This window comes from Solea senegalensis, linkage group LG7 (assembly GCF_019176455.1).
Source record: "Solea senegalensis isolate Sse05_10M linkage group LG7, IFAPA_SoseM_1, whole genome shotgun sequence".
NCBI lineage: Eukaryota > Metazoa > Chordata > Actinopteri > Pleuronectiformes > Soleidae > Solea > Solea senegalensis.
Window position 1 is genome coordinate 18,202,245 of NC_058027.1, and position 26,747 is coordinate 18,228,991.

A 26,747-nucleotide genomic window follows, 5' to 3' on the forward strand; every position below is an offset into this window, starting at 1 on the left:
ATTAATCTGTCTTGTCATAATGAAAAGCATCTGCTCCTATACTGACACTGAGTAATCGAAGTATTTGATGTTCCACATTACTTCTCCACTGTCACTCCTCTGGCTCACAGCTGGAGCTTTGAAGTATTTGTGCGCATGTGTTAATGTGTGTTAACATGTTGGCGTGGTGGCAGCAGGGCTACAGTGCGCAGGCCTTCTCTCCTCTGCTGACTCCTCCCCCAGCAACAGCTCTGTCGGACACTGCTTCTCTAACCCAAGTTACCGCACTCTGGGGCCGTGCGGCTATGCTGCACACTACGCCAAGACAGACAAGAAGGGCTCCACCAGGGTGAGTGTCCAACAACGTTAATCCTCCCCTCCAATATTTTTCAGTTCAGACTCATTATGTGACCAGAAAGTCAGTGAAATGTCAACTGTGCGGACTCATTTTAAGATTAGAGATGGATTTTAACTCAGTCACGTTGTGTTACGCCATCAGCACAACTTTGTTATTAACACCTTAGTTATTCAAAGGATAGAAAAAGACTGAATCAGACCAATGAGAATCAGTAGATACTCAAGGTTCTGATATTGGTGTCAGACCAGGTTAAGTGGTGTGTAGTCGCCCCTAACGGCCTCTGTGTATTTTCCAGATGAAGATGAAGAAGCGGCACAGGAACAGCGCTCCAGAGTGGGGAGCTTACTGTAACCTCAGTGAACTCGGTCAGTCTCCTGCCTCCACCTCCACATGCAAACGTTTCTGTCAACCTTCTGTTTTTTTTTTATTATCAGTGGTGGAGATTGAATCTTCAGTTTTCATTTATTCAAGGCTTACGGGGATAGTTAAGGATATTTTAAGTTGTTATACCAGGTAATGGCCAGTGTTACGTTTAGATCACTGCATTCTGTGCACTCACCTAATGAAATCTAATGACAGCCTTCTCCAACAAGAAACTGAGGTTTGTGTCATTTTGTGAACAGTTTATTCCCCCAGGCACCAACATTCATAGAGATAATAGTCGTTTATCCACTGCTTCTTCTGTCAGTAAGTGAAAATGTGTTATTTTCAGTCTTAGATGATTGAAACCCTTCCTTCAGGTATGCATACAGTAAGTGGCACAAACTTACTGAGAGAGGCTAGAGAAGACTAACATCTCCCATGTACCAACTAGCTAAAATCATCTCTTTATACTACAGTGAGGGTGAGTGAGGGGTTTGCAGACTCCAATTTCCAGTAGGAAAGGGGCTTTTGTATTGTGACATAAGGCAGCAAACATATTCTTAAAATACTGTCACCTGATGTCGAAGACATATTTTTCTGTGTGTTTGTTTCTGAAGCTGGTTCCCTCAAAAGTGGGGAACACTTGAGCTCTGTTTATGTGTCCATGCAGCCATGTTTTCACTGAGCATCTGCCTGCCAATGCTGGCTGCTTCTCAGCAAAGGGAGTGCACAGAGTGCAGTCAGCTGTCAACTCACTGACTATAAACCTCTCACACGCACACAAAAACACAGTCTTCATAAAACCTGAATTATCACTTAATGGTGAGTCATTCCACCCCTTTTGCTGCTCCAGAGCAGTGGTGTTCGTCTGTGAGCTCAAATAAACATAAACTTTCCTCCTGTAAACAACACAAGCCTCAAATATCACTAAATCGCACTAAAAAAGTGAGCAACATACAGTATACGACTCCATCACTGACAACACCAGAAAAAAAAATCCCCTTAGCAGTTTTTCACTGTGTGGAATTATCATTTAATGTCAAATCTGTTGTTGTAATGTGCCTTTTCTGTTCTCGTCTCTGTGCAGGTGTTTACTGCATTGATCGTCGTTACAGCTACCACCTGGAGCCGCGCTACAGAGGTAACAGTGTGAGGTGGACTGACTCCACCCACCCAGACAGTTCCCAGCCAATGAACTCTGACCCTGCAAGCTTCATGTTTCATTTTTCCCGTGTTTAGAGTTCGAGGTCGCTGCATGTTCCCCAAGACATGACATGTAAGACGCGATGTCAGACAAGGTGTAATAACCTGTGACACACAGTTCTGTCACTGATGAGGACAGAAAGAAAATCCCCAAGAAAACATGTGTTTTTCCATTATACAGTTTGAGCACTACTTGGCTGTACTCGGTTTGGAATCAGGCACGTCATTATTTCGTAGTACCTATTCAATGTGGGCGGGGTCGTCATAGTGCGGCTGCACGAAACTGCCGTGACATTGTTTTATACGCGACACAAACACTTCAACTAGTGACGAGCAAAGCAGTTGAATCATTAAAATCAGTTAATTAAAAAGATAAGTTCAGTACTTCCTGTATGACAGGAGCACAGACTCCATCTGACACAGTCACTGAACTAAAATATTGTTGTGATTTGGCTCACGATCACCGGCTTTTGGCAGTGCTGTCGCAAAATATACCAGACTCCTCAGTTTAATATTGACATTTTAGAAAAGTTCTTGGTAAATTAACACGTTTTCAGGATTTTTAAGTCTTTTTAACTGATCTACAGCTTCAGCATTGTTCGGTGTGACGTCGGGTGACTCTTGACTCTTCCATCGTGCTAGAACTGTATAATGGAAAAGCACCATAAGTTAACTCAAAGTGTTTCAAGATCCTGTGAAACAAATTTAGCATTCGACATCTGAAATTCCTAAAGATGAGTAGAATGAAGTAGAGAAGAACAGGAAGAGGAGCAGAGTCCTGCTGTGAGGCTGCAGGTGCTGCTGATGAAGCGGAAGAAGGAGAGAGGGTGGAGGACTGCAGCTAAGCTAGCTCTGTTTATGTTGTTATGCTACCACTGAAATAGTCTGTAACTGCTGGGAAAGTCTTTTTAAAACTTTAAAAAGGACTACTGATCAAGACCAACATACAGACAATTATAATCATTTAAACGAAAGGTAATAAGTGCATGAATCACCCTCTCGAAATCCTGCATATGGAGATAGGCCTTCACCTTGACAATGAGTCTTGCCATCAGACGTTTGAAAACCTCAGGTCTGCACCTTAGCGCTTCATTCCCTTGTCATGACATGTGATCAGTGATTGATTGTATTGATCTGCATCAGTCTGTGTGTTTGTGTCTCTGCAGGATGAACAGACTCCTCCCCCTCCCTCTGTGCCTTCCCTCCGCTGAGATCATTCACCTGTTGGTCTCAATGAAGAGTCAATCCTGCACTTTTACCTTAACACCAAGTGTCACCTCCTTTTTTTTTTACCTCAATGCTGAGTTGTTTGTCACCTCCTGTTCTTTTACCTGAACACTGGATGACTTCCTCTTTTTCTTACCTGAAAACTGTGTTTATGTCACTTCCTGATTGTTTAACCTGAGCTGCTGATGTTTACCTTTAACCCTGATGTTTTTATTCTAACGTGTTTATTTCTTTCAGGACAAGTCTGTTGTTTTATTTTCCATGTTTTTAAACAAACCTTATGAAAAAAACAAAAAAAACAACAACAGTAAAGGCAAAGTACATGATAATTATAAACTGGTGTTTTAAAACACAGCAGAGGCAAAGTTGGCCCCTCCTCCCCTGCTCACTACCAGTAACACAGAGTCTCTGCTAAGAAATGTACTAACACCTGGGCCACACTGGCTGCATACACACCATGAAACAATGCCTGGAACAGTTTTTTGTAGTCGGTTTTGTAAACAGATTAGGTCGGTCACACTTCCTTAGACCCAGATTATAGTTTGCATTGACTGAAGTAGTGGCTTGTATGACTCAAAGCTCAAACTCAGGATTAGAGATATCCGGAGTTAGTTTGTCAGAACCTACACTTATAAGCAGTAGTTCCCAGTATGTACACTACATACACTGTAATCTACACTGTTGTGGTAACATTTCTTAGGAGTTAGGTCGCCATTAAGCACACCCTCTGATACCTGTCTGGCTGAAATCTGACTAGAAAACAGTAGAATCTCTGCAGATGACAATACCACCACAAATGGGATGAGTGATTACTCCTGGATTAAATTATGCATTCACAGATTTTTCTCATGAGTGTCAGTGCAGTGTCTCAGTGTGAAATAACCCCTGTGTGTGTGTGTGTCTCTCTCTCTCTCTCTCTCTCTGTGTGTAGACTACATGAAGGGCTCTCTGTCCAGCACCTGCTCCCTGAACAGTGAGAACCCGTACGCCACCATCACAGACCACCCCGCTCTGTGCAAACACTCGGAGAGCAGCTACGTGGAGATGAAGTCACCCGCTCGCCACGAGCACATGACACACTGCTGCTCTGCCACTGCTGCTGCCGTCATCACCACCACCACAGCTCCGGCCAAAAACGTTTACGACATGGGTAAATTATGACACAGGGTGTATGAAAAGTGCCATAAATCTCTTTAAAAGTATCTGAAAATAGTTGAAGATAAAAGTAAAATTTCTGAATTAAAATATCTAAAAATGACAGTACTTACAGTATGTTATATACAGTATTTTGTTGAGTTGTGTACATATATGTTTTCAATTCTGTTATGAAACACATATGTGGAAGGACATATTCAGTACTGCTAATGATAGTAATGATAGCCTCACAACTGGATCTGGATCCTGCAGCCCAGGGGTCACCTGCAAGATGAGGACAGAGAGAGCGAGGATGGAAGGTAAAGGCACAAACTAGGGAGAGAAAGAACAAATAAAGAAGGTCAATAGCAGCAAAACTATAGAGATCGTTCTGTTTTCCCTGAGCCAGCCCAAGTCATACACCTTATCAAAAAGGAAGGTTTTAAGTCTAACTTTAAATACAGTGGGTGTCTGCCTCCTGAACTGACCCTGGGAGCTGGTTCCACAGGAGAGGAGTCTGGTAACTGAAGGCTCTACCTCACATTCTGCTCTTACAGACTCTGGGAACCACAAGTAAGCTTGTATTTTGGGACCAAATTGGATGATAAGGTAAAACTAGTTCTTTCAGGTATGATGGGGCCTGAGCATTAAGTGCTTTGTACGTGAGGGGGAGGATTTTAATAGGATTCTAAACTATACGGAGAGCCAGTGTAGAGCAGATAACCCTGGAGTGATGTGGTCTCTCTTTCTAGTTCCTGCCAGAGCTCGTGCTGCTGCATTTTTAATTAACTGGAGGGAATAACGAGTTGCAGTAATCCAATTTATGCAGCTGATAAAATTACCCAAGCTGGAACCAGATTCACCAATCATCTTTCCCTGTGCCTCTGTCTTTCTCTCTCTCTCCCTCTCAGAACCAACCATCAGTATTATTCAAGGCACAGGTGCAGCCGGCATAGTCGTTCCCAGTTACTCTCAGAACCCGTACGACCTGCCAAGGAACAGCCACATTCCCAGCCACTACGACATACTGCCCATACGGCCGAGCCCTTCTCACAGTCACAGCCCGCCGCTGCCTGAAAGCCCCACCAGCTCGCTCCTCTAAACCCCGGGTCCCTCTCTCCCTCCCTCCCTCCTTCCTTCCTTGCTTCCTTACTTCCTCCTGATCGATGGAGCAGAACTCCCATTTCATGCAGAACCAGGGAGCTGTGACGAAACAGCAAATAATCAGCAGTGATTTTTTTTGATTGGTGAGTGAAGACGGACATTCAGAGGACTGTGTGTGTGTGTTTGTGAGTGAGTGTCTGTGTACTTGTATTTATATCTTTGTGAGGACCAAAAACATTTAAAACAATATCTTTGTGGGGACATTTTGTCCGTGCACCACAACTTTAAAGGGCTTTTTCAGGGGTAAGACCTGGTTCTAGGGTTAGAGTTAGGCACTTGGTTGTGATGGTTAAGGTCAGGGTAAGGGGTCTGCAACCTTTAGTATGAAAAGAGCCACTTTTGTCCCCTCTCCACTCAAATAAAATTAATCTGGAGCCACAAACTCTATTTGACCCATACAATTAAGATAATTACGTGTATGAATGAGAATTTACAAAAAGAAAACTTTTGACATTTTATTGTGGTTTATGCCAGTGGAGAAAAAATAAAACAGAATTATGTTGACCTTGTCCTTCCATTGTTTCAACATCACATTTGATGTAGACATTGTTTGTGACGCACAGAATATTAAAACACTATCGCTAAAAAATAAATGAAAATAATCATTTGTTTGAGGGGTTTTTTCAAAGCTAAAGGGAGACACTGGTTCTAGAGCCGCAGGTTGCAGACCCCTGGCCTAGGAAATGCATATTGACTATGATGTGTCTCACTAAGATATAAAAACAAGCGTGTGTGTGATTTATCACTGTATTTGGAGCATTTCTCGCGTCGTACTGTAAATTCTCACTAGTAACACATAAACAGAGGGATTGTGGAATATATACATATGCTGTATGCACACAGGCGTACCTACTGTACCTGTTGGTATGCTAACAGGTAGAAGCTACCCATTGTCATCCATTTTGACTCAAACTGGTCGGACAATGTAAAGAAAAGCAAGGGAAAAAAAAGAGAAGAAAAACAGTTTCTCAAAAGTATTTCATCAGACTTTTCTAAAAGCTGAGCACTGATCGTTTTAAACAATTCTCTGTGACTCGCATACACAGAAACGTGCAGTCGCTCAGATTCACGCAACTTCGTATATTTCTAAATATTTTTAAACATTGTTATTTACTGTTTACATATTTAAAATGGTCCCGCAGCGGAGGATCGATATTTTCTCTTTTTGTATGTACTGTAGACAAAGTGGTGTATTATTGTGATTCTCTTTTGTTGTGGGCGAGCTTACTTCAAATGCATGCCAAAGGCTATTCGAGATATAATATTTAATTAACCAGACAAAGACCCTCTGAATGACTTTCTCAGCACGGTGTCATCACTGCAGCAAGGTCAGAGGTGAATGCTCGACCGATGGCGACACAGAAGGCCACTGCAGATACAAACGCGTCTCTGTTATTACATCTATTTATTCCATTCAAAATGAATTAAGTTATAACACAGAAAATCCTGCTCCTGCCACTTATATTGATAACTTAATCTAGCAATAATCAATAATAACAGGACATTTTGACAATCAGACTTAAACAGCTTTGTTTTCCCAAATTTGTTTCTTTACTATTCTTCCCTCTTTCCTTTTTTTTTTTAACTTTATCCTGTGTCTTATCTTCCTCTTTGGTCAACACTGTAGTTTCTTCACTGTAGAGATCTCTCTCTTGATCTTTCATGTGATGCTTTTTTTAATTTATTTATTTATTTATCTTGTCTGTTTCCAACCTGTGACTCAATAAAGTTGTCATAGCTCAGGGGAGTGGTGTGTTTTCTCATTACTCCACAGATGACAACTTTGCGCCTGTATACAAATGTAAATAAATACACGTCACAACATATATGCAATGTTATCTGCCCAATGATAAGTCGTTCACTCAAAGTTTCCCTGAAGTTCAATACATTTTTAGTTTTAGGTTGCAGAGAGCATGTTTAAAAAAAAAAAGGGAGCCTTGAACTATTCCTTGAGGAACCCCGTAATCAACGCCGAGTGAATGTTATAGAAAACTACAGAGATTAACAAAGTATGTCGTGATCCATCTCCTTTGTTTATATTTGATAATAAGCATTCATAATCTTCCGAGGCTGATATAGCTGATTCCAATGGGGTGGACAAAATAATAAAAACAGCCATCAATATAATAAGTGAGTTTAAGAGAATGTTTTGTGACCTGAGGTTGAAGCCTGGCACATACAGTTAATTTGAATTGAATAACTTGAACAAACTTTTAAAATTAAAATGTCTTATTATTGCCACTTCATATAGGGACTCTCCTATGACACACAGCTGGTTTTAATCTGTGTATATGTATATGTATATATATATAGATATATACATATACATATACATATGTATATATCTACATATATATTCAGTAAAGGAGTAAATTAACCATTTCCTTCTGTACAATTGGAAACTGATTCTTGAGACAATGTGTCATCATAAAGATTAATATGAAACACACCTGCCCACTTGACACAAAAAGCAATTAGGAATTTAAATTAATAATCTTCAAAAATAAAGAATTTTTGATAATAGTGGCTTATGGGTTCAAAAACCATTGAACCCATATGTGTCACAACACAAAATAGTTACCTGTTTTAATGTTGCACCTGATCAGTGTATAGATCCCACTAAGTGTTGGTTAGCTGTAACAATGTAATAACTCCAGAAAGATGTAAAGGTTTATGACTGGTGCGCTTTAATAAGATGAACTGATAACTTAAGATATAGACATAAATTGTACAATTTATCAATCTGTACAAAACATAAAACCATTGGTAATGACCCCCCTCACATGGAACCCTCCAGATTCACTGACATGACATATCACACACTGGAATTTACACTGGACTTACAGTCACTTTAAGAATAAAGTAAAAAAAAAGAAAATCAAACAATTTAAAAAAACACACACACACGGAACGACAAAGGAGCATGAAACAGGACCAGAAGAAAACGAGTCTGGATGGGCTCGGCTGGCAGTGCCGTCTGTTCCAAGAAACGCCATTGCCACTGCCAGCCACGCTCACACACTCCATCCTCAGCATCTTCGCACGCACACACACACACACACACACGCGGCTGCGTCCTGCGTCTTCTACAGAACAAGCTCCAGGGTTCAGTTAGTGGGTCGTTGATGAGAGGGGTGTTAACACATGACGGTCAGCTTGTTGAGCACATGTTAGCGAACCCCGGCTAACCCATGGACAGTAATGGCAATGTTAGATACATAAGGCGATGCAACGCGGAGTTGCAGTCGTACAGAAAGCCATGCACTGGGTTGAAGTCAGAGGCAGCTCGGTGTTGGTAGGCTTCATGTGACGGGACAACGCGGCACTCTGTCTCCAGCAACAGACGGGTCACTGGTTAGTGGTTGAGGGGGTTAGTGGTTAAGGAGGAGGCAAGTATGACCTGGTCACAGGTGAATGAGGTGTGTGTTTTCTGACACAGATGAAGGAGGCACTGTGACCGGAATCGAATCAGAACGAGGCTCATTCTCAAAAATGTCCTCAAAATCTTTTACTTCTCAGGAAACAGATTAACCTCAGCCTCTGCAGCGTTTAACATTTAACTGTTTTTTGGTTCTAAACAGTTGCACCATCTTTAAAACGCAGTTCATCTAACGTGATGTGAGGTGCAGATTCACTAAAATACATGTTACAAGGTTCAGTGCAACGTTTTTCGACACAACTTCATCCATTTCCCGTTTCTTCTGTGTTGCAACTACGTGTTTGGTTACATGCAGAGCTCAGTTTGCACGACTTACAGGAGACGAGTGATTATAACATTATTGGAATATGATGGGAATGTAAATGAAAGGATACCTTTGCTGTCTTTTTATTCCTTCATGAGCTATAAAGTGGGGACAAAAACAATCCAAACAGCTTGTTTGTGCATAGTTGTAGTTTAAAACAAATCAAACTGTTTTTCCTAAAGTCTGGTGGTCTACAACCACAACATGGCGCCACTTAGAGCGGGACAACATTAACATGAGTGGACATGCAACGCAGCAGGGTGCCATGCAAAGCTGGTCCGAACCCAGCGACCGTTGTTGACACGGCGACCACAGGGTTTACAAGGCTGCGCACTGTGTACACACTCAACTGACGTTTCCATGGCGCGAACTTAAAACTCACAAAACAATTCACCGGCGTAATATTCACAGCAATCAGATGCAATTTTAACTACGAGAGCATGGACACACACATTTACGTTGTGCTCCATACATCCACATGGTTTCCAACAGTACATTGCACTAAAGAGGAGGGGGCAGGGCCTAAAATGACAGGATATATATATATATATATGTAGGAAAAACACAGCAACCTTGATGTGCTTTAAATTCATATACAGCTGCAGTCGATATATGATACAAGACAGAGACAATAAAAAAGTGGAGAAGAAGAAGAAAAACTCATCACATTCATATATTAAGACGTTTGTGTCAGCGCTTCTACACTAATGAAATCTAACATGATATGAAATGCTCACTGCCTACTGTCCTGCTGGGGGCACCCACTCAGCGACTTCTTCTTATACTGGGATATATTCACCTAGGGCGGGGGGGCGGGGGGGCGGGGAGAAAGGGCAGGAGGGGGAGGCAGGTACAGGTGGGTGCAGAGGTGAGTTCACAGCTTTGAAGCCGTGAGTCGTCCCTCCCTCACCACACAGTACGCAAGGCAGTCTATTCTCTGAGGCGGAGGGGGGAGTGGAGTAGTGAGCCAGGAAATGGGGAGAGAGGGAGAAGGGAGGGGAAGAGGAGGAGGAGGGGAGTAGCAGCAGACCGGCGGTGGACGGGGCTAGATGTTCTGACAGCACTGCATCTTTGGTTTGTTCTCAGTGGGCTGCACCTGGATGTTGACCACGTTGTTGCTCGGGGACATGTCGCTCTCCTGACGCTCTGACATCTGCTTCTGAGAGACGATGCGGTAGATCTCTGAGGAGGGACGGAGGGGGACAGTGTCATTTAGGGTTCACTAGAGGTTTCAATACACAAAACTAAATGTTGACGGTGACTTTGACTCTATCTTGGACTTCACTGCCGTGTGTCTGTATCTTTAACAGAGATTTTGCTGTGGTATTGATGGATCAATATAGAACAATTTTGTTTTTAATACTTTATTACACTTTATCATCATGTGGTCTTATCTTTTGAGGCGTGTCTAATGATGAACCTTGATGATGAGAGTCATGATCAAGGTTAGACACGCCTCAAAAGATAAGACCACATGATAATAAAGTGTAATAAAGTATGATTAAGTGTGAGCGTGAGTGTATCCAGACTTCACTTCCACTGTAATGTAGATGCTGCACATTTTTGAATCTGGTTCTGTCAGAGATTTCTTTAAATTAAAAGGGAGTTTTTTTTCTCTCCACTGATGCCTAGTGTTTGCTCATTGTGTGAACTGTTGGATTTCTCCTCTCTCCTATGATATTTTCTGATGATTGGTTTCTGCCTTACTATATGTACAGTGCCTTGAGATAATGTATATATACATACATACATACATACATACATACATACTGTATGTATGTATACCCAGTACACACCTGTCAGAATGGTCTGGAAGGCTGTCTCTACGTTGGTTGAGTCCAGAGCTGACGTCTCCAGGAAAGATAAACCGTTTTTCTCTGCAGGTCAAAGTCAAACATATATATTACGTATGCAGTATATAAAGTTAGCACACCCATCATTATACTGTTGTATATGTGTCATATAGTGTCAGCACAAATCCATCCATTATCTACCGGGGGGCGCTGTGCCAATCTCAGCTGTCAGCGCAACATGATGACATTAGGTGAGAGTGCAAACATCTGATTAACATGTTAAACCTGCTGGAATCTGATTGAATCACTGCTGTAAATTCATGTTAATCTCATTTTATTATTGATTTGAACAGTGGTAGAAATTTGTTTGAAACATATGTTATGTATATACATATACACACACATATATATACACATATACACACACACATATATATATATATATATATATATATATATATACATACATATATATATATACATATATATATACTATTATACTCGTTTATTATAGACCTCTGTTTCTTTGTATGATGTGTTATCTAATTTTCTGTATTGTTGTCTCTGTCTTTTTAACCACTTTGTGAATGCAAAGGCAAATGTCCACAAAATAGATTATCCACAATGAAGATTATTATAACATTTCTGTAATGTCATTTAAAATTATATTTTACCAGCGAAGGCACGGGCCTCATCAGTGGGGACAGCACGAAGGTGACGCAGGTCGCTCTTGTTGCCCACCAGCATGATGACAATGTTGCTGTCCGCGTGATCTCTCAGTTCCTTCAGCCAGCGCTCCACATTTTCATAGGTGAGATGCTTGGCAATGTCGTAGACTAGGAGAGCGCCCACCGCCCCGCGGTAGTACCTGCAGCAGAGCCACGCACCCAGGTAAGACAACCATCATCAGAGCGGAGTAGAAGTAAGTGTGTGTAACAAACTCAACAAAGCACTGATCTTGTTATTTATGCGTTTCACAGCTACATGTCCTGATCGCTGCACTCACGCTGATGTGATGGCACGATAGCGTTCCTGACCAGCTGTGTCCCAGATCTGCGCCTTCACCGTTTTGCCGTCGACCTGAATGCTACGCGTGGCAAACTCAACTCCGATGGTGCTCTTACTCTCCAGGTTGAACTCGTTGCGGGTGAACCGGGACAGCAGGTTACTCTTCCCCACGCCAGAGTCTCCAATAAGGACGACTATAAAAATAATGCATATGAAATTGGAGACAGGTAATGAACTTCCATTCACAATACAAACACCTTTCCAACTCATGTTATTATGTTATTCCTCACTGCCTGTGTTGCATTGTTTTAATTCCCCTTAAAATAAAAATACATTTTCATTTTTAATCTCTCAGATTTCAGCCTTTACAAAATCTAAAAGATTTGCATTTAGTGACATTTAACTGGAAACTGAAATTCACTTAAAGCCCAGTGATGTTCTTAATACCCTTCCAGTTTTGTTTTCTTCCAAAGTTATAGGAACAAAGTGCATAGTTTATTACATGTATATATCCTCAAGCAATATCCTCTAAACTCACGTCTTCCTTTCCTACAATCTTGTGGTTGTTGTTGTTATTACTATTAGTGTAGTGATAATTTGTGGAAAAACACATTTAACAAATATTTAAAAATGTTATCTTTCGGTGCCTTGTTTCGATTCATCTTATATCAACCCCTGATTATTTACCGTAATCGATTTATCAGCTCTCAATTATTCAGCAGCAGATTTATAACAGTGTGGCTATTTGGTGTTATGTTGATGAGCATGTGCTGAGCATCATCGCCATACATAAAACATGACATCACTACAATACAGAATGTGTTGTTTTAGTCTGCTCTTAAATTATTTAAACGTCTTCATAATTATTACATGATTTGAGTAAACACGACATTATTGACACGGACGCGGTTTGTTTAATTGTTCGTCTAACGGAGCTTTTTCCCACAGAAACCAGCTAACCTTCAGGCTAACCAGTTAGCACATTGTTCTGCTATAAACGGCTTACAAGTGTGACTTTTACGGGTCCGGGCGCCTCCGCTCTGGCTGACTCACGCTCCTCATGTGGATAATGTGATAACGGTTAACTAACGTTAGGTGTGTCCGCGCCCACCGACGGTAGCAGCTAAAAAGCGGGCTAACAGCTAACGTCGGAGCCGCCCTGTCAGTTGCTGGGTTGAGGACACAACGAGGCGGATCCACGAGTGGTTTCACACACGGGGTTCAGAAGAGTAGCTCTGTGTCTGTCAGTGGGTGATAGTCACTGACATGTCACGGGCAACTCACTGAAACACGATCACAGCACAAAGGTTGGTGGCGGCGGTGGCGGCTACGTTAGCCTGGCAGCCAGTCAGCTGGCCTGGTTAGCCTCTCAACTAACATACCAACATAAGTAATATGAAAATATTCAGTTTTACCTTTGAACAAATAGTCATATTCGTCATCTCTGGTGCCCATTGTCTTTAGGGGGGAATGTCAGTCCGAGGTTTGATTAGTTTTTATGTGAACAACAGGGGCCGCGGTGTTTTACTCTTCCAACGGGAATCTATTTGGGAGTCCCACTTCCGCAGTTTCTTCTTCTCCCCAGGCAGCGTCACAGTGCCCCAAAATACGAGCTTGACATCTAGTGGTTAAGAGCGGAGCTGCACCGCACTTTTTCCAAAGAGTGGAATTAACATAACCACAATAAAAGCACTTACTTAAAACGACCACAGACAAGGGAATCACAACTGACAAACACAAAGAGACAGAGACAACCACAAAACACACAAACAACCTCTATGACAGAGAGAACAACTTCAAAGACTCAAATCAACTTTGAACTACGTTTAGGAGCATGAGCAGACAGAATTATTTTCCTCCGTACTGCAGCATGGCGCCTCATGTTATTAGATTATTGGAAGAAGAGGAATTTTGATCTGATTTAAAGGCGTTTGGACTGGGATTAAGAACTTTGAACTGTAGCAGTAGTTGTGGTAGGAGTAGTAGTAGAATTAGAAGTAGTAGTAGTACAATACAAAATAACTTAGACTTAGACAGACTTTACTGTCTAAATATACTCAGTATTACCGAATAAAAGTTTGTTGCACATGCCTCAGCAGTACTGTAGCAGCTGTAGGCAAGTAAATATATATATAAAAACAGAAAATTTGAATATGTATACAAATAAATACGGTGTACAGGTTAAATAGGGTTACCACAGTAGCGGTAACCAAATTGACGGTGCTGAAGTGAAAGTTTCTGTTCATTCATTCAACAGTCTGGTGGCCTGGGGGAAAAGGGCCAGGGGTCCTGCACCTGATGCACCCGAACCACTTCCCAGAGGCCAGAGGGGTAAACAGTCCATGGTGGGGGTGTGAGGTATCGTGGGTGCTGTTTCTGGCTCGGGACACACAGCGCTCCTGAATAAGGGGAAGAGAAGTTTCTTTCTCCTTGATCTTTCTGCTGTCCTCACCACCGTCTTCACACTCTTCCAGTCAGTAGTAGTGGGTGATGGCTCAAATGTGTGCTGTGGTGGTAGTGTAAATAACGACACACAGACACAACACAATAATAGAGGAAAAGCATTTTCAAAGAAACATAAAGCGGTAGAAGAATGAATGTGTTTTGTTTTTTGTTCTTTTTGGTTTTGGTTTTATGTTTCTTTGAAAATGTGACTACATGAGGGTCATGTACACATGGGACAATATAACAATATTAAATGTGTGGAATATGTATGGAATAATAATAATATGGAATAAACTGGAATAAAAAAACAAACTTTCGTTAGCAGTTTGACAGTGTTTGAAAGGACGGCGCATTTCTTCAACCTTCTGTGCAAAGAAGTTTAATATAAACCTGTGTTTTCCAGAAATTAAAGGTGAACTGTTCAGTGACAGACACAAATACACAGTTCAGTATTATTACCTCAAAAGTCATCACAGCCACAAAATATCACTACCACCACCAGCAACAACAACAACAACATTAATCCATTCTCCAAAAATAATTTCATGCAACAGAAAACATGAAAATGAAGTGAATATGCCATAAAGTTCTATTGTGAACATTCTATGCTTTCATACTTAAAATACAAATATAGCATTATACTAATTTATTTTATTTCTGCAGCAGAATCATCCTTGTGCTGAGTCCTGTTTCTCACCTTTATTTCTTCTTGTATTCAGGAAGGAATTTCTTCCATGTCATGTTCTGGAAAAAAAAAGATGATAAGACAAGATGTGAGGACGGTTCTGTACCAACATCTCAGTGGTCACAGTGTCTCACTCACATTTTTCCCCCAGGTGGATTTAGACTTCTTCATATCATCCAGAGACGCGTAGGTGTTGCTGTGGACAGTGGCAGAGGCCTTTCCAGGGATCTGCTCATAGGTGTCATCAGGTAGGCCGGCAGGTGTTGGTCTTGTGAGGACCTCGGCGTACAAGCCCTTAACCTGCTGAGCTGAACTCTCAACGGGCGCCTCAGACGTCTCGTACAAGGGGTTGGACCTTAGTGTTCCCAGATCATCGCACGGCTTATGGAGGGAGTAGTTGTCGCAGGTGACTGTCTTTAGAGGTGTGGGAGAAAAAATGGCTCCTGATGTTGTGAATTGCAGCTTGTTAGAGTACTCCTCCTCTTCCTCCTCCATTTTGTCGTTGTCCAGCTGTGGGAGAGACTGCAAAGACATGCTCCTGCTCTCAGCCTGTGTCAGGTCAGAGCAGGTTCTTCCAGGTGGACACAGATCCCCTAGAAATGAGCTGGTGCTTCCTCGCTGTCGTACTGATGTTTTGTCTGGTAAAGATTCCCTCAGAGACAAGCCCAGAGTAACACCCCTCTTTGGTAGTGGAGGTGCACCCTGAAAAACACCACACCAACACAGAACTCACTTTTAGTCAGCAGTGTGTACTGCTTGGATTGCATGTGTAAGTGCAGCGGCAGTTACCATCACTTCCTGTGTCACCTCAGGCTAAAACTTCCAATGACTCATTCATTCATTCATTCATCATTTACCGCTTAATCCTCCACATGAAATAAATAACGTAACCTTTCCCATCACTTGCAGAAAAGAGAAAAGTATAAGAACAATATTTTCTCCTGAAAAACCATGCTGCATTAGCACAGGTCATTTGACCCTGGTGACCTGGTCATGTGGTCCCCATGTTATGTCATCTGTCTTTCGTTTTGATGAAAGTCCTACCTGAGTGAGGGACACTGCACCCATGGACACTGTCCCAGTCAATTTTCTGTTGTTAGATTTTAGAAGCAGAGCAGGTAGCTGTGCTACAGACGAGCTGTTCGGCTGCTGAGTACTGTGGTGATGACCCGAGTCCCTCTGATGGTGTTTCTTCTGGTCCCACAGAGCCCGCAGAGCCTGGACACTCACCCCTGACTTCCCTTTGGAAGTGTAGTTCACCACATCATACAGTTCACCTGTGCTCTCCTAAAAAAATTAGACAGTGTTATTAATGTTGACAGAGTTGCCGCCCATTTTGTCCTTTCACTCTCTGCCCCCATTCTGCAGGTGTTTTATAAATAAAGTTGGATGATGGAGAAGTGGGGGTTCACGGCTCCACCCTCCTCACCTGAGAACAGCTGGAAGTCAGGTGTTCTCCAAATGGCTGAATTGGGCTGACCCTGTAGTGCTCGATCACCTCTGTAACACTGTGGTACGACTGGCAGTCTCCTGATATGACGAAGTGGCCGTCCTGCTTCTGGGTGATGACAAAATGGCGGCACCTGTCAAGGCCCCTTTGGAAATGCAAATCAATGACAACAGTGAGGCGCATCACAGACGCAGCAGAAACGATTTTTATCACTGATCGGGAACCATTGTTTATCTCACCTGTAGGACAGGATATAACCGATGGCTTTGTCGCTGAGGCGAACGAGAAAACAGCCCAGAGCTTTATCTCTCAGCAAGTCCTCTGCTTCCCTGACCGTGAGAGAGTGAGTGAGAGATTTACAGGTTCACAAAAGACCAACTCCCATTCTCCCATGACACCGCTGTCCACAGTGAGACAAAGTTCTGCTGACCCTTTTAAATCCTGTTACGACCAGAATCATCAATCCTATCAAATGTGTTGATTATCCAAACAAGAAGCAAGTGCAGTCCTTACAAATCAAACTATTAAAAACACTGTCAGCGGTGGATTTGCAGACACAGCTTTATGTGGTTATTGATCGATAATGCCATTATAACCTTTCAGCATAGTGTAAATCAAGTTCTAGAGTGACCTCTCTCGCTGAAATGACCAACGATTGGTCAGATGTTCAGATTTCTTATAAAGTCTCGAAAAAGTGCAGAAGTTGAATTCTTTTTCATAACATTTTATAGAGTGACATTGTGCTAAAAGGTTATTATGGAATTATCAGTAACCACACAGAAAAGGCAGATAAAACTTGAAACAATAGTCTATTAAAAGCTCACAAGGCCAAAACAAAAAAGGAAATGAATACATTTCTCACACTCCTCTCTTCTCTGTGTTTCTTACTTTCTCGCAGCAAAGCCATGAAACCAGTCCGGGAAGTTTCCGTTGTTGAGGATGAGAGCCTGGGTCTGCGTCTCAATGAACCACCTGAGCACCAGCTCCTTCAAGCCACCCTCATTCTCTGGCTGCAGGTCGACAGACACCTTCTTCTCCATCCTGCCGCTGTGTTCGGGAGCTCACTAACTCTACTCTCTGCTGTGTGAGGGATGACGACGCACCTCATTTGACTGACTCCTTTCCACTGTGCTGAGTGTTGCCATTGTTTCAACTGACTCACCTGTGACTCTCCTATCAGCTTCATTTTACTATCCCACATCCTGCTCCCATAATCATCACACAGTTGATTTCACTGTGGGTTTGCTTTTTTATTTTAGTTGTTGATTATAGGGAGCCACATGTTTATGTTTGGGTTCAAGACAAGATACTCACACCACCGCGTCTTAAAAATGAACCTTTCAGAGGCAAATAATTAAAACAAACACAACATAAAAGTCAGCATGCCAGTGCCTCTTGCTAAATGTGTTGTTTTTTGAATGGGGTTCTGCACACTGCTGTCTCCTATTGTATTTGTGGTTTTCTGAATTAAGTTCTGCATGTGCATGCTGGACAGCACTGCCCCCTGATGGTTGGGGTTAGGCATGAGACTCTGTTGTTGTCAACACACACACACATCACAGAGACAGAGCAGGACCAGGGGGAGGACATGAAGCACATGGAAACATCTAATGTGGTAATAATCTATTCACTCAACTTGTTGTGTTTTTTATATATATATATATATATTTTATGATATTAACACATTTTCTAGTGTTTAGCCTGACTAACTAATTCTCTCATCAGTTACGTTTTACAGTGATAGTGACAGTAGCAGTAAGTGTGTCTGTTGTTGCAGGTTAACAGTCACTGACCTTCGCTGACATGGATTTATTCAAACAACAGAAAGTGGAGGATTTCTATGAAATCGGCGAAGAGTTGGGAAGGTACAGATCTCTTTCTCAGTATTCTCAGTATTATATGGGATGGTAATCATGATAAAGAAACACCTACAGCACTTACTGTACTTTCATTAATATTTATTTGTTTGACTGGCTTTGTGTCATACAGCTCTCTTTTTATGTAACATATTGATAAAAGGCACCGTCATGCAAATGAGAGGTTAGATAGTAACTAGTATGTAGGTCACTTGTTATCAGACTATTATGAAAATGCCTTTAAATCACTAACTAGTGCTCCTGCGTCAGTAAAATGTTTGTTTAAGCAGTGCGACAGAGCATCTCCTGTGACTGATCATCAATATTTGAGGTTTCTATACGATATAAGGAGAAGTAAAAAACCAGGCTGTAGTTTAGAGGACTAGAGGTATGGTGACAACTGTCGAGCTGCTTTTTTAAGACTCGTCTATTTTTAGCTGTGCCAGGACCAGGAAGTAGAGTATTAGTTTACAAACCAGAAATAAAATGTATGGAGTCTGATAATGTTTGACTTTTTTATGTTATTAAGTAAAAGGACTTCATTTTTTTCAAAATTCCTCACGCTGTTCATCCAACCGAGCAAATATCTTTTGAACATTTCATTCAAACCATAGACTAATTCACAACCATCTAATTCTGTCACAGTGAGGCACACACACACACACGCATCCTAAAAACGCTTTACACACTGCATATTGAAAATAGCCTCCTCAAACCACTGCTGCTGCTGTCATGGCCATGCACTCATTGAAGAAGCATCTGGACAGAGTTTATCTCTGGTTTCTGTGGCGTGCGCTGATGTAAGGGTGATTCCATCCATCACATCCTGCCCCCGCCCACTGAAATTGATCATCTCTCCTCCACATGACAGTTTATTAGAAAACAAGCCATTAAACAGACTATGCAAATATGTACTATATATGTATATATATATATATATGTAGTATAGTAGTATTAGTCCATATTAAAATAACTAAAAAAAAACTGGACTTTTGTTTCACATTTTTGTCAACTTTTATATATTTTGATTATCCTTAACATTTCCAACTATGATTTACACTTAAAGCACACAGTCCATTTTATTTGGTGTCCTGTTATTACGCTTCCTCCAGGACACAAATGTGGCAAGAAGTCAGTGAATATAACTGAACTTGTTGACCAGGGGTCTGCACACATTAGTATGAAAATATCCCATTCGACTCATAAAATGAAGATAATAATGTATAAAGTTTTTTATACAGGTAAACTATAAATAATAGTTTGTTGCATTTCTGAAATTTAAGGACTATAAAAAGAACCTCTTATAAAGTGGAGAGAAAAACTACCTTGAAATAAAACAGTATTATGTTGACCTCGTCCTTCCATTGTTTGTCGAAATTAATCAAATCAAAAGATTTATGTAGTTTAAGTTTGAGGAAAAAGTACTTATGCTTGGCCTAAGTATGTGGATCCACATACAGAGATCCACGCAAGATTGTCAAGGTTTTTAATATCGCATTTGACTTAGACACTGAATGTGACACACAGAAGGAGCCACTGCAGAGTGGTCTTAAGAGCCACATGTGGCTCTCGAGCCGCAGGTTGCAGATCCCTCCTCCAGACATTAGAAACAAAACGATTATTCTGGGCCATAATAATGAATATTGGACAGACAACCTAGAAGTGCCGGTAACTAATATTGCGATTAAGAAGCCCACGTTCAAGTTAGCGATTCCACTTATCTCATCACCACTTTCTAATTGTGTCTGTACATGAAACATAATTTTGTCACAGGGAAATTCATTACTCTAAGAAAACAAACATCAAGGACTGGGTTTGCAGTAAACTTGGATGATCAAATAATCTGATCTGTGTGTTCATGTTAACATGTGTAATTTGAGTGTTTGTTTGCTCTCCTCCATCAGTGGTCAGTTTGCTATTGTAAAGCAATGCACAGAGAAGAGCACAGGACTGCAGTTTGCCGCCAAGTTCATCAAGAAGCGCCAGAGCATGGCCAGCTCTCGGGGAGTGCGGCGGGAGGAAATTGAGCGGGAGGTGAACATCCTGCAGCAGATTCAACACGCCAACATCGTCACGCTTCACGATGTCTACGAGAATCGCACAGATGTGGTTCTGATCCTGGAGCTGTGAGTGTCTGTAACACATACAAATGGCATACAGTAGTTTGATCCCACTGTTGTTAGGATATAAAATCATACAATTAATGGCTTCACAATTGCATATTTTACTATTCACCCCCCCATTACCCTCTGGTCATAATTTTATTTTGCTGGTTTTCCTGTGCATGGCAGTGTTTTCTCAATGAATGAGCAAAATAATGTTCAACATTAACAAAAAAAACACCCCAGCAACATTATAGACATTTTACACTGTATAAAGATTAATCATAAAAACATTATATTCTTGTTAACCCTCAAAAGGAAATTTTATCATAGACAAAATAATTATTTGTTATTAAGTAAACTATAACATTTATTTTAAATGACTAAAATACAAAAAGTTAACGCATATTTGGTATAGTGATCAGAATGATTGTTGGTTAAAAACCTTAATTAATGTGAAAGTGAAAAACAACAATATTAATTATTATTAATATTAGAGACACTTTTAACCGGTAGATGATAAATAGTCTGAATTTATATAGCACTTTTCTAGTCTTGATGACCACTCAAAGCTGCATTACACTACAGTTTTGTCATTCACCCATTCACTCACACACATCACTATCTGGACACATCTTTCATACACAGTCACACGCTGTCGACACAGCTGCCCGGAGCAACTTGGAGTTTACCAGGGACACACTGGCATGTAGACTAGCAAATGTGGGAATTATAATTCCCTTGACCTTTAGGTTTAAAAGCATCTTGCTCTACCACTGGGTCACTGTTGCCCCCTCTTCATCAGACAGCTATAATACTCACTGTGTCATGCCTTCATGTCGTGGGATTATAAAGTTGTGATGACGAAAGCTATTTCAGTGTGTTTTGGCTCAGAGTGTGCAGCGTGAGCAGCCCTCCCTACAGTCATATCGCCACATGCTTCTCGGCTGATTTGTCATGTCGGAGTGTCGAAGTGTGACCGCGCCAAGATAATATGATCCGTGTCTGTGTTTCAGGGTTTCAGGTGGTGAGCTGTTTGACTTCCTGGCACAAAAGGAGTCACTGAGCGAGGAAGAGGCCACACAGTTCATCAAGCAGATCCTCGAGGGCGTCAACTACCTCCACGCAAGAAAAATAGCCCACTTTGACCTCAAGGTTTGTGTGAACCAGACATGTCACCAGCAGCAGCCTCGTCATGAGCTGACTGAAGCATGACATTTCATTAGAGCTTTAAAAGCTTGTTTTCTTGCTCACTATGACTCAGCAGAGCTCAGCACTTCATGATAATATACAATATTTGTATCTTTATATTACACTTAAAAAGAGATAAAAACCCATCACACATGGCGTGGACTTCCTGCCTCCACACTTCACGGTGGTTTTAATGTAAACAAATGCCAGTAAACAACAACAACAACAACAACAACAACAGCAGCAGACAGTCCTGTAAATTACATAATCCGTGTTGTTTTCCTGAGGTTCTTTCAGTTGATGATGAGCAGCTGCCAAACATGTGACACACTTTCAACAGTGGCTGTGACCACAGATTATCACCACAGGGTCCATTTAGTACAAGTTCTGGAGCAGCAGCTTTCAGGTGGAGAAAAATGTGTGCGCGTTGCAAGGTTATTTTAGTTCACGAAAACTAAAGAAATAACAAAAACTAAAATTGAAATAACTGAAATAACTTTTGTTAACTGAAATAAAAATTGTATCAAAAATGTGCTTAGGTTTCGTCTTTGTAAATTTATCTTTGTAGTTATGTATTATTACCGTGGCAATTTACCAAGGGTTAAAACTGCATCTATCGTTGGGTTTTTAATGACACAAAACTTATTATGACCTTTTTGAATCTTGCACATGGCAAATACTCCATATCACAAAAAAACAACTAAAATAAAACTAAGCATTTATAAAAAGCTAAAACTAATACAAACTAGCAAACCCTCTCTAAAAACGTGTGTTGATCCGGTTTTGGTTGCAGTAGAAAAGTTTAACAAAGGTAAAGGAAACAGTGTAACAGTTCTTGTTTCTCTCTTGCCTCCAGCCTGAGAACATTATGCTCCTGGACAAGAACGTCCCACTGCCCAGAATCAAACTCATTGACTTCGGTCTGGCTCACAAGATTGAAGCTGGGGTTGAGTTCAAAAACATCTTCGGGACACCTGAGTTTGTAGGTAAGATGTTTGTACTGCCAGGTGAGAGCCAGTCGACAGACAGTTACGTGTCTGTCTCAAGATATTGTGTTCAAAACAATGTACATTCTTGATGACTGCTTACACTGTAGTTTGGCCTTTCACATTCACTTTGCTATTCACTCATACATTCATACATGCTTTCATTCTGTACAGTACATGTTCTACCATCTATCTGTCATGCCCATTATAAGTGGTACTGGTGATACTTGGAGGACAATCATAAATGCTGTTCTACTGTATATACAAGGGTATGTGATCGGAGTAAATTATAAAATTAAATTATAGTAATTAGAGTCACCTTATCTCTTGCTTCATCTTAATCTAATTTCACTACATGTGAGGAAGAGGGGGATGATGAGAGAGCAAATGATCTTATTGGGAATAAATCTGCCTCCAAAGTGGACTTCGCTTGACCTATTTACACCTCTGTATCTTAACTTTGGCGATAATGGTGTTAGTTGGAGAGCTCAATATTTTCTCAGGTGGTACTTGGTATAAAAAGTTTCAGAACCATTGATTTAAGTCAATAATTGTTCAACAATTGTTTTTATTCTCTTGAACACTAAATTCCTTTTAAGTGCACGTTGTACGAGCAGTTATGTGCGTCTCCGAGAAGGCAAACAACTACTATAGCACCTCTAGTAACATGCATGTTCACCCACTGATGCTAAAGCTGCTGCTAAAAAGTGATAATAGATGACTCAGGCAGACATCACAGATGCCTGTGTGTGTGTGTGTGTGTGTGTGTGTGTGTGTGTGTGTGTGTCTGTCCACTAATGTTCATTTTCTTCTTTAGCTCCAGAGATTGTCAACTACGAGCCACTGGGACTCGAAGCAGACATGTGGAGCATCGGGGTCATCACCTACATCCTGTAACTTGAAACACAATCAGCACAGATCCCGTTCAGACCTGGCACTAACATCTGTCTGAGTGATCAGTTCAGAGTTCAGGTGTGAACATGCTGAAAGCATCTTCAAATCCGATTCACTGATTTGCACATAATCTCCTTTTTCTAACCGTTAAAACGTCATTTCACGTTACAACAGAGCAACAACACTGTGATCAGATCCGTCAGGATGGATTTTAATGTCAGGACTGAAAGGGGACGTTATTTATAGCTTCCTTCAAACAGGAGGACAAACTGATGATCCTCCCAATTTTCTCTCGTCCTCCAGGCTGAGCGGTGCCTCACCTTTTCTGGGGGAGACCAAACAGGACACCCTGGCAAACATTTCAGCCGTAAATTATGAGTTTGATGAAGAGTTTTTTTGTCACACCAGTGCTCTGGCCAAGAGGTTCATCAGCCAGCTGCTGGAGAAAGATATAAGGTGAAGGGGTTGAAGGAGGTTAAACTCTGTTGTTTTACTTCTTTAATGGTTCACGTAACAACTCTGTGCAGAGTCAAGTCAATTATTTTCTTTTTCTTTAACAGGAAAAGATTGACGATTCAAGATGCTCTGAATCATCCGTGGATCAAGGTAAAATGAACATTATTTTATAATCATGTTGTAAAAGATAGATATATTCAGATGTTTCATTTTGGCCCTGTTCACACCAGACATTGGTCATACTGTCCCATAAAGCAAGTCAAGCGATCTATTTACAGGCTCAGTCTCCAGCCTTAGGCAAGGCAAGGCAAGTTTATGAAGCACACAACAAGGCATTTTAAAGTGCTTTACAATAAAAAAAGGAAGAGAAATACTGCAGCAGTAGCAGCATTAAAGATGTAAAAGGCATAATAGAACACAATAAAACCTTTCAATAGAGAGGTAAAAGAATGAGGGAGAAAATTAATTTAAAGTAACTAAAAACTAAAAGTTATGGCTGAGGTGCAGCAGTGATATCCTTTTGATTTTATTTAAAAGCAATTTAAAGATTTTCTAGACGCAGGCTAGATTTAATAGAATGAATTGAATTTAGCAGACTAAAAAAGCAGCTACCCCATGTTTAGCCCTGGTTCTGGGGACACAGCACAAACTTGACCCAGATGACCTTAGTGAGCCAGCAGGTCAGAAATGTATTTTGGGGCGAAATCGTTCAGTGCTTTATAGACGAACAGCAATATTTTGGGAAGCCAGTGTAATGATCATTAGGAAAATGTGGTCAGTGATAGAGACTTCTACCAATCACAGGACAGTTCAGAGTGAGAGAGGCTACTCTACTGTGTACTCATCCCTTTAGTGGAAAGGTCACTATTACTTATTATTATTATTAAAAGAGAGTTAGACAATGAATGCATTAAAATGTGTCAGTGTGCCTGAAGCCTTTCAGAGATAGAGAGATATTCTCGGACTACCTGTGCCTTTGAAGCATGTGTGTCTGTCCAATCTCATGTGGTGGGAGGAGACCCTGATGACCCCACCCTCTCTTTCCCCATCTGGTTTGCTTGTTGTGTGCTCATACTGTAATAATAACTTTGTCGTCCATTTCTGATAAAATGTTGAGTTGAAATCTTTCAATCCGCGAAACTGAGGACAAGAAAGCAAATGTTGCATCTTTGCATGAGTGACACGACATTTTACTACTCACATCTTTGAATTTACCTTATGTAATCAAAAGTCTGTGTTATGTTCAGTATAAATGTACTGTCTGCGAGAGTTCTTCTTGTCTGACAAAAATCCTTTTCTGTTTTTCAAAACTCTAAAGTCCAATGAGCACAAGGAGGAAAATAAAACCCTGGAGCCAAAGAAACGGGAGCGGCGCCAGCTGAAGACCAAGCGCCTGCGAGAGTACACCATCAAGTCCCACTCCAGCATGCCCCCGAACAACACTTATGTAAACTTTGAGCGCTTTGCTCAGGTGGTGGAGGACATTGACCAGATGGAGAGCTCCTTCACTGACCTGGCATCAGCACATGACACCCTGCAGGAAGATATCGATGCCATGGTCTCCATATACAATGACAAGGAGGCCTGGTACAAGGAGGAGAGTGAAGGCGTGCGCCATGAGCTCTCGCAAATCCGCTATGAGTTCCGCAAGGTTGAGGCCTTGAAGAGGGGCCTGCAGGACGACATGCAGGCCTTCAGTTGCAGCCTCACTGCCATCAGCAGCCGTTACAATGAGAGGCTGAACAACTTTGACGCACTGCGCCTGGAGCTCAGCAACGAGCTGAAATGGGTGCAGGAAGTGATGGCTTCGTTTCCCATGGACGGAGGCAGTGGCGGGTATCCCAACTGCAACTTCTCCACTGTCTTCAATAATGATGTGAATGAAGCGCTCAAAGAGCTTTTGAACCGCTCCTGTGGTGGAGAGCTGCTGTCTGGGATTAACCTGGACTTTACTGAACCTGGACAGCAACGATAAATATGTAGAACTGCACAAATGAATTAAAAATACCTTTTTTTTGTATGTTTTCATGCTGTAATTATTATGAGTACTTTCTTACACATCTTAATGTATTGATTCGTTTTTTTTTAACGTGGAGTCGATGGAGTAGATATGAGGTAAATACATATAATGTGTGCCATGTGCTCCCTTTGAACTTGCAGGTGAGAGGCAGGTAAAACCATATTTTTTAACGACTGAACAAAAGGCTCACACACAAAACATCCTAGGTCTGTTGATACATTCTCTTAAGAATAGTGTATGTTCACTGCTTTCAGTCTTCTTCAATAGAAAACTGAAGTTTGTGTTGCTTTGAAACTCCAGAGCAGATAGAGATGGATGTAGAAAATCCGTATTTTTAACTTGTGGGGACATAGAAGTTGTGTGGTCTTCTGCTGCCTCATTTGGTAAGTTTGCATCATTTTGAACACCAACAAGTCACAAAATAACACATTTGAATTTACCGAAGGAAGCAGCTGTGGATCAACAGCTCTTAAAACCAAATAAAAATGAGCCTCTCAGATAGTGTCCAGGAGGAGTTCCTCTGTGTCTGGATAAGCAAGATAACAACAAAAGCCACACACAATTGCATCACATCATGTCCCCACAAGTCCTTTGCTTAGTGGGTGATTAATTTGGTTGTCAATTACTTATTTTAGCTCTCTGTGAGTGTTGTATTCTTATATCATTAATTTGCCATTAGAGATGAATGCA

The 26,747-nt window shown here is 41.2% G+C and overlaps 4 protein-coding genes across 7 annotated transcripts in view; 2 read left to right on the plus strand and 2 right to left on the minus strand.

Annotated features, from left to right (window-relative positions):
• Nucleotides 1-5,584, plus strand: part of LOC122772225 (multiple epidermal growth factor-like domains protein 11) — an 85,310-nt gene extending 79,726 nt beyond the window's left edge. The window contains exons 22-26 of one of the 4 annotated variants that reach the window (XM_044030026.1): nucleotides 174-328; nucleotides 633-702; nucleotides 1,788-1,841; nucleotides 4,062-4,280; nucleotides 5,176-5,584. In XM_044030026.1, coding sequence (XP_043885961.1) covers nucleotides 174-328; nucleotides 633-702; nucleotides 1,788-1,841; nucleotides 4,062-4,280; nucleotides 5,176-5,366 — 689 coding nt within the window. In that variant the 3' untranslated portion in view covers nucleotides 5,367-5,584. Of the gene's footprint in view, nucleotides 1-173; nucleotides 329-632; nucleotides 703-1,787; nucleotides 1,842-3,069; nucleotides 4,031-4,061; nucleotides 4,281-5,175 lie in introns of those variants that run through there. The other 3 variants (XM_044030027.1, XM_044030030.1, XM_044030028.1) reach the window with 3 other exon arrangements.
• A 2,508-nt stretch (nucleotides 5,585-8,092) lies between these two features.
• rab11a (RAB11a, member RAS oncogene family) lies at nucleotides 8,093-13,545 on the minus strand. Its single transcript, XM_044030032.1, has 5 exons — nucleotides 13,388-13,545; nucleotides 11,971-12,166; nucleotides 11,639-11,832; nucleotides 10,968-11,048; nucleotides 8,093-10,353 (listed from the first exon to the last, which is right to left on the minus strand). The coding sequence occupies exons 1-5, from the start codon at nucleotides 13,425-13,427 to the stop codon at nucleotides 10,217-10,219; spliced, it is 648 nt and encodes a 215-aa protein (XP_043885967.1). The 5' UTR covers nucleotides 13,428-13,545; the 3' UTR covers nucleotides 8,093-10,216.
• A 1,549-nt stretch (nucleotides 13,546-15,094) lies between these two features.
• Nucleotides 15,095-17,592, minus strand: sh2d7 (SH2 domain containing 7). Its single transcript, XM_044030818.1, has 6 exons — nucleotides 17,441-17,592; nucleotides 16,792-16,881; nucleotides 16,532-16,697; nucleotides 16,147-16,389; nucleotides 15,241-15,804; nucleotides 15,095-15,161 (listed from the first exon to the last, which is right to left on the minus strand). The coding sequence occupies exons 1-6, from the start codon at nucleotides 17,590-17,592 to the stop codon at nucleotides 15,117-15,119; spliced, it is 1,260 nt and encodes a 419-aa protein (XP_043886753.1). The 3' UTR covers nucleotides 15,095-15,116.
• On the plus strand, nucleotides 15,464-26,385 carry dapk2a (death-associated protein kinase 2a). Its single transcript, XM_044030031.1, has 10 exons — nucleotides 15,464-15,508; nucleotides 17,451-18,167; nucleotides 18,330-18,417; nucleotides 20,313-20,534; nucleotides 21,527-21,665; nucleotides 22,558-22,687; nucleotides 23,505-23,580; nucleotides 23,885-24,037; nucleotides 24,142-24,187; nucleotides 25,356-26,385. Exons 3-10 carry the CDS (start codon nucleotides 18,356-18,358, stop codon nucleotides 26,010-26,012), a joined length of 1,485 nt encoding a protein of 494 aa, XP_043885966.1. The 5' UTR covers nucleotides 15,464-15,508; nucleotides 17,451-18,167; nucleotides 18,330-18,355; the 3' UTR covers nucleotides 26,013-26,385.
• The last annotated feature ends 362 nt before the right edge of the window (nucleotides 26,386-26,747 follow it).